Source organism: Arachis ipaensis, chromosome B06 (genome assembly GCF_000816755.2).
Source record: "Arachis ipaensis cultivar K30076 chromosome B06, Araip1.1, whole genome shotgun sequence".
Taxonomy (NCBI): domain Eukaryota; kingdom Viridiplantae; phylum Streptophyta; class Magnoliopsida; order Fabales; family Fabaceae; genus Arachis; species Arachis ipaensis.
In genome coordinates this window covers 109,710,299-109,718,394 of record NC_029790.2, presented here as the reverse complement: position 1 = coordinate 109,718,394, position 8,096 = coordinate 109,710,299, and the positions used below count along the sequence as shown (strand labels likewise).

At 33.5% G+C, this 8,096-nt stretch overlaps 1 protein-coding gene across 1 annotated transcript; it reads left to right on the top strand.

The window, feature by feature from the left end:
* LOC107604825 (developmentally-regulated G-protein 3) lies at positions 1,987-7,158 on the top strand. The gene is made up of 10 exons (XM_016306524.2): positions 1,987-2,049; positions 2,784-2,837; positions 3,553-3,726; positions 4,344-4,415; positions 4,778-4,837; positions 5,436-5,545; positions 5,613-5,912; positions 6,079-6,270; positions 6,539-6,590; positions 6,707-7,158. Exons 1-10 carry the CDS (start codon positions 2,008-2,010, stop codon positions 6,755-6,757), a joined length of 1,107 nt encoding a protein of 368 aa, XP_016162010.1. The 5' UTR covers positions 1,987-2,007; the 3' UTR covers positions 6,758-7,158.

Genomic DNA, 8,096 nt, shown 5'->3' with positions numbered 1-8,096 from the left:
TTTTTGTGTGCCTCTTTTTCTTCTTCTTTCTCCGTGCTTTCTCTTCTTCTTCCTCTTCCTCTTCTTCTTCTTTCTCCGTGTCTCTTTTTCTTCTCTTCCTCCCTCTTTTTTTATTGAAATTTCTTCTCCTCTTTTCGTTTTCTCTTTCTCCTTCATCAAAATCACCAGAAAAAACGAAGAAACATTATTCAAGGTACGTTTCTTGCCTTCTCTTTCTCCTTCTTCTTCGTCTTCTTGCTGCATGTTCTTCTTCCTCTTCCTATTCTTCTTCTTCATTTACGTGCTTTTCTCTTTGTTTTCTTTCTTCGTTATTCTCGATTTCCATTATTTTTTGACATCAAGCTCTGAAATCGTTTTTAAAGAAGAAGAAGCAGCAGAAGATGAGGAGGAAAAAGAGAAAGAGTTCTGAATTATGCATAAGGTGTACTTCAATGAATTTTGGGTGTATTTCTTAAATCCTTTGGGTGTATTGATTTCAAGAAGAAATATACTGTCTCTCCCTATATTGGGTGTATTTCTTAAATCCTTTGGGTGTATTTCTGTAATCGTTTGGGTGTATTTTTGTAATCGTTCGGGTGTATTTCTGAAGTTCCACCATCTTCAAAACAATTTCAAAGCTTGATTTCAGAAACCATGAAAATAAAAAAAAAACAGAAGGAGATCGAAGGCAAAGAGAGAACACTTTTCCATACAAATCATACAAGTCATTTATATTCACGCCATTTTCACGCTTCTTAAAAAGGAAACGAAGATGAAACACGCGAAGATGGTTCAGTAACGCGCGTGTTAGGCCCAACTTGTAAGACTTGTAAACAAAAATGACTTGTATGTGTAGCACTCCTCATTTAGATATGCTTTTATTACTACTTAACTTTTGAGTTTGAATTTTGATAAGATCATATGTATTTGGTTGATGATATTTTATGTAGTATTTTAAATTTCGAAGATATTTTAAGATTTATATTAGACTATAATTATATTTTAGGATGTGTATTTATAATTTATTTATTATTCTATTCTAAAACGATTTTTTCGGTTGAACCACCAGTTGGACCGATTAGATCAATGAACTAGTGACTAGAGTACTTTGATGACCGGTCCAGTTTTCTAAACCTTGAAAAAAATAAGAGGAAAGAAAAATGATAAAAAGAAAATGAGAGAAAAGAAAAATTTTTGTGTGGATCCCACCAAAAATTTTTTTCATCCATTCCAAGCAAGAAAACAAAAAGAGAAAGATTATTTTCTTTCTATAATAAAATATAAATAAATAAAAATATTTATATTTTACTTAATTATAAGGGTATTAATATAATTTTATACCATTATGATTTTTTTCTCACTTTTCTTTTCATCTAAACAAAAGAAAATTTTCTCTTTATTTTCTTTCCATTCATTTTCTCTTCAACCAAACAACACACAAATAATTTTATTTTTCTTTTTATTTTTTTTCTCATTTTTTTCCTCTTATTTTCTTTCCTATATCCAAACAAAGCCTAAAAATTTTTCATCCATTAAGAGAATAAGAGGCACCATGATTTACCACTTCAACTAATTATTTGGATGCAATGAAATATTTCTTTCTGTCGCATGGCGGCAAGTATGAGTTTTTTTTTTTTTGGTCAAATTATACCCTAAAACATACACATTCCTTTCCCTCTCTTCCATAAATTTCGGATTTAGATTCTAAATTTTGAATTTTACTTAAAAAAAAAAAAAAATATCTTTTCTTATTTATTTTATAAATAAAACCAAAAAAAATATAAAAAAAAACTATTCAATAATAAAAAATTACACTTTATCAAATAATTTTAAAAAAAATTGAGAGGTCCACTCCAGTTTATTTTTGGAATATACTCGAAGGTCTTGAATTACCACGTATAGTACATTAATGCAGCCTCCAAAAGAAGAGAAAGAATAAATGTAGTATGGTTTTCAAATGAAATGTTTGTGTGGGGGGCATATTAGTCTGATACTGATTATATGCCTGGTTCCAATACTGTTGGGACAATGGCGACCGTGATGCAGAAAATAAAGGATATCGAAGATGAGGTACCCTATGCTTTGTCTCTAATGCTTCCTTCCTTCCTTCCATTGTATTCTCAACGGAACTTGGTTGCACGCCTCGATTCGTAAACATTTTTGGACTACAAACTAATCCATAAGTTGTTTTCCTCTGCAGTAGTAGGGTTACTAGCGTTTGATTACGAATTACGAAATTTTAAAGCCATATCCTAGGATCCAGTTTTAAGGTGTTATTAATACAAATGATTTATACTTAATATGATTTCTTAAGAAGCTCTATGCATTTCTGGAGTTGGAATAGAAGCTGTGCTTAATTGTGATTAATGTTCCTTAATCGGAATTATTCTCGCCAGAAACTCCTAAATTCTATTTTCATTGGAGTTCATATTTCAGTACATATTGCAACTTCGTCTGATTAGTGATTACATTCAATAATATTTAAGCATCAAGTAAGATGGGATTGTAATAAATTCCTTGTTACTCAGAATAAGTGAAGTTTTTATGTTTAGGCTAAAACTAAAACAACTAATACTGCAGATACCTCTTAAGTCGTAATTCTGGTTGAATATGTATAGATTGAGTTTGAGAGATTGACAGCTACGATAAGGTTTCATATTATTTCTGTGCATGTGCTTTGTTTCCTTTACTCCCTGCATATGGTAATCAAGAACTGAGGAACTGTATTGATTGTTCAAAGCAGCAGCTGTATTTCCATTGTAGTTATTATTTCAAGTATGATCATTGTCATTTTTATGCTGCAGATGGCAAGAACGCAAAAGAACAAGGCTACTGCTCATCATTTGGGCTTGCTGAAGGTAAACATGTTTCTGCATTGTGTGCTTCATCGTTAGATGGGATATGGGAAAGAACGTGATCAATTTCATCCAAGCACTGGAATGATGGGGTCATGTTAAATGAGTTGGTAGATGGGATATGGGACAGAAAGTGATCAATTTCATCCAAGCACTGGAATGATTGGGTCATGTTGAATGAGTTGGTAGAATTTTGTAGGAGTAATTGCTCTAGAGATTGCATTTGGACGTGCTTCTGGTTCATGACTCATGACTCAAACCCTTTCCCTGAAATTCAATTGGAAGTTGTATTATTAGGCTAAGCTCATTCTGCTCTTGGAATAGGCCTTCTTGTTTCCACTTTCTAGCTGTTGCTGGATACAAGATTCCTACTGATTTACATATTGATTTATTTATAATTTTGGGTGCATGTAGCTCGTACACGTATTCCGATTTGGATAAAACATTAAAATATAAGTTGAGAATATTTGAATTGTTTTTTCATCAGCCTTGGGCTCCTATTGTTAACTTGGATACTTTGTTTGAAAGTTTTCTGATATATGATATTGAAGGCTACATGGGTGTTTTCACTTCTGCTTCGATTTGGAATCAACCACCAATAAGATTATTTTTTATTAGAATTATTTTCCTTGTTATCTTTTACTTTTGTATTTCTGTGATTCTATTCTTGCTGCTAGTTAATTTAATATTGTTAAGCATATGGCCACTCTGGTACTAGGCTAAACTGGCAAAGCTGCGGAGGGAACTCCTTACTCCTTCATCAAAAGGTGCTGGAGGTGCTGGTGAAGGTTTTGATGTTACTAAAAGTGGTGATTCAAGAGTTGGTCTTGTGGGTTTCCCTTCAGTTGGCAAATCTACTCTACTGAATAAATTGACTGGGACATTCTCAGAGGTAGGAATGTATTTCTATGAGTCTTATATACTGCCATCTTCACTATTTAATTTATTCATATCGCAGTGTTTCACTTCTATGAGTTCTACCATGTTTTTGAAATATTGCAAGTGATGTTTCCTTTTCTCTTTCTGAAAAATAAAATAAAATTGAATGGGATAGGTGCATGTCATATCTAGGGTAAGGTTGTTGGCCTATGATATTGAGATCAAGGTTTTTTATCTGGAATCAACCCCTCTGCTTACAGGGTAAGGCTGAGTACATCTACCCTTAGGAGATCTTAATCCGCGGGGACCTTCTGCAGTGGCCCACCATTTATATCTCGAGTTCATTCTATTTTTTTTTAATCATCTGATCTGATTAATTATAAAATGGTATAAATGAGCTGTTACTTATTTTAACTTCTACATTTTGCTATCATTCACGATGTTTGTCAACTATTCTTTGCTTTGGACACTATAATAGTGGTCATTGGCGTCTATTCACGTGTCAACCAGATGCTCCCTTTTTTATTTTAAAAGATAGCGGGCAGCATTACAATTATGAATTATCTAATATGCTTAATAGCTTATGTGAAAGAGTTTCCTGAAGACTTTTACTTGTTTTGGTTTGTGTAGGTTGCTTCCTATGAGTTTACAACCTTAACTTGCATCCCTGGCGTGATAACGTATCGTGGAGCTAAAATTCAGGTGCCACAATATTAGAAAGCTTAATGTTGATGATGTTTTCATCTTTGCTCTTGGTGAAAAATCCCTCATAAGAGGGTTTTCTACTGTTATTGATATCATATGAATGCAACTAGGTTGCGGAGCCATAGTAAATAAAACCATATTTCTTTCTCTTAGGTTTCACTTATAATACTTATCAAGGTCAAGATATTCTGCTTGTGGCTTTAAAACTTGTGTTACTTAAAGCAAAATCTAGTTGCACTTGCACCTCTTGATTAATTAAGATTCCGTATCATGATTGATTTTGTCTGCTTGCAACTTTATCATCCTACATTTTACTATTTTGATAAATTGTGATGTACTTATTTAATTACATGTGACAGTTGCTGGATCTCCCTGGAATTATTGAGGGTGCTAAAGATGGAAAGGGTAGAGGAAGACAGGTAAAATAAAATTGTTCTAATCGCAATTTTAAGTAGATTTTAGTATAATATATGTCAACAAAATTTCAATGTTGATTAGCCAAATCACGTCTTTTGTAAGTAATTAACTATGTAATCAAAGGTCCTTGTGAAACTTGTAAAAAATTTTCCGTTGATCTTCTGCTGAATGCTGTGGTGATATCAATGGAAAACATTTCAGTGTCTAGAGAAACTGTGGTTTTATATTTGGTCATATGGCAGAATTGTTTTTCAAAGGTTCTTGATTCTTAATGGCAGTATTTAGAGAACTGTGTATAATTGTAAGCTATGTTTTTGTCTTTTTCTCCACTGGCAGAAACTGTCTTCAGAACCATACATGATTGTTACATATTTAGGAAGATTGATTCAGATTTCGCAAACTTCATTCCATCAAGTTTCTGCACGAGCATTGAATCTTGTATTTTAAAATATTTAATACTTAGTTGTTGTTCAACTAATATAAGTATATTCATATAGATTTGCAATTAATAACTATGATCCACCATGCAACTTGGCACATTCACACTTCGGGAAGTGGCAAAGACACATTTTTATTTTATATATTGCTTGGCAAATGCAGGTTATCAGTACTGCAAGGACTTGCAATTGTATTTTAATTGTTCTCGATGCCATAAAGCCAATAACTCATAAGCGGCTTATAGAAAAAGAGCTGGAGGGATTTGGTATAAGGTAACCAATTGTATTTGAATTGCTCGTGTCATGTATGCAAGTTTCCACTTGTCTTACCTGACTGTAGGTTAAATAAAGAGCCACCAAATCTGACTTTTAGGAAGAAAGATAAAGGTGGAATCAACCTCACTTCAACGGTTACCAACACACATTTGGATCTTGACACTGTGAAGGCTATATGTAGTGAGTACAAAATTCACAATGCAGATATTACTCTCAGATATGATGCTACTGCCGATGACCTTATAGATGTTATCGAGGGAAGTAGAGTATACATGCCTTGCATCTATGTTGTGAACAAGATTGATCAGATCACACTTGAGGAATTAGAGATATTGGATAAGCTACCTCATTACTGCCCAATCAGGTAATTCTTCATTCAGATCATTGGTCTTGTATACTAAATATCTCAAACCTTTTTCCCCTAGGAAGCATTTTATTTTTAATGATCGTTATTTGTTCCATTTCCATAGTTGCCTTAACTTATAGATCATTATTTATAAAAGTTATATGTTTTTCTGACTATTCTTTAGTGCACACCTGGAGTGGAACCTCGATGGTCTTCTGGAGAAAATTTGGGAATATCTCAATTTAACTCGTATTTATACTAAACCTAAAGGGATGAATCCTGACTACGAGGACCCGGTAATATTGTCATCTAAAAGAAGAACAGTTGAGGACTTCTGCAATCGCATTCACAAGGATATGCTTAAACAGTTTAAGTAGTGAGCATCCTTTCCCAATCTTGAAGCTTTATTTATTCATGAAGTCTTGTGACTTTTCCATGTATGCGTTAAAAGCTACTACATGTTCTGAATCATGGTCACCTAAATTTGCATCATAAAACAGAACAATGAACATGCCTCCTCTCCCCATCACCACACTCCCATTCCGATCCCCTTGCCTCCATTTTTTTTTTCTTTTTCTTTTTTCCTCCTCCCTCGCCTGTATCTTTCATTCACCCAATGCTTATATGTTTGCTGAATGATGCAGTGCTCTGGTCTGGGGTTCAAGTGCGAAGCATAAGCCTCAAAGAGTTGGCAAGGTAACCTACTCAATTTACTCCACTTATTTGCTCCCCCCGCAAAAGTTGTATTTCTACTTTTGTTCTTCCTTATTAGTAAATGTTAATACTAAGTGTAATACGCTGTTACATACCAGGAGCATGAACTTGAAGATGAAGACGTGGTTCAGATTATCAAGAAGGTATAAGAAGTTATAAGTGTTGTTGCAAGATCTTCAAGATGATATCTTATAGAAACATAACAGGGGCATGAGTTGGAACTGAGACTTACAAGCAGTGATTGAAGATCTCTTCGTGATTTCCCCGTGGTTAAATCACACTCAAATTACTTTACTTTTTCAGTTGGGAGTTGAGTATTTTCAGTCCGGAGATGTAATTAAAAAACTCTAGTTTGTGATGTCTCTTTTTAACTATGCCGATACAAATGGTGGATATTTGGGGCTGCTCTTGTAACATGTTAATTGTTTAGATAGATGATTCAGGTGGATATGTTGGTATGTTTTTTGCTGGACATTCTGAACAAGATACAGACAAACTTTATCCATGTCAAATAGTACGACTGATATTGATATAGCTTTTGGAAAGAAAACTGAGAAAGTTTATGAGGCCAGCATTTTTGTTAAAATTTGGTCAGTATTTAACCATCTAAAGAAAAATAATTAATCTTATACTATTAAATCTCATCTCACACTATTAAAAATATTGATGATGGCTAATTGATGGTTAAACATTACAAATTCTGCTAGTCTTTAGCACTCCTCAAGAAAATTAGTACTTTAGCTCGTAATAATATTAACGGATTATAACTTTTTAAAAAATTACGTCAATTTAGTCTGGCTTTGGGATTTTTTTTTTAAATAAATAAAATAAATATTTTATTTACCGAAATAGATAATTTGTAGCATTTTTATCAAAATGTATTTTTTATCTTATTTCGTTTAATACTGCAGTGTAAATGAGATACGAAAATAATTATAATGTGTATAGTGTAAATGAGATATTTAAAATAACATGTAATTCTTTGTATTCGTTACCGAACATTTTACTATTTCTTCTCTACTTTTTTCTTTCGAAAACAAACCAAAATGTTTAGTAGCAGTAGATATTTGGTTGTGTATCCCAACTATCATATAAGAAACAGTCATAATGAGGTGATATTTGAGTGTAAGAAATTTATTCTGTTACGTATTCGGTGAGCTGAAGAGTCTATATTGAGTAATCTCGTTGGTAGTGGAAGAAGAAATCAGAAGGGTGGGGTATAGGATGCTAGTATCGATAAAAAACAGAGCTTTTCGGTTTTGTCTGTTTTGTCTCCATGATGACGAGCATGTGCACCTAATATTTAACATGGCGGAAGAAGTGATTGAACTTTCTGGTAATGTCGGCGGCGGTGAATTTGAGTAGTCGGACTTTGTGCAGGATGACCCACCTTTCACACCTCCACAAATACATGTGGCTAATCCAGTGGAAGACATGGACGTTGATGGTGAGGACTTATACAATGAGTATGTTGCAGATAGTAACGAG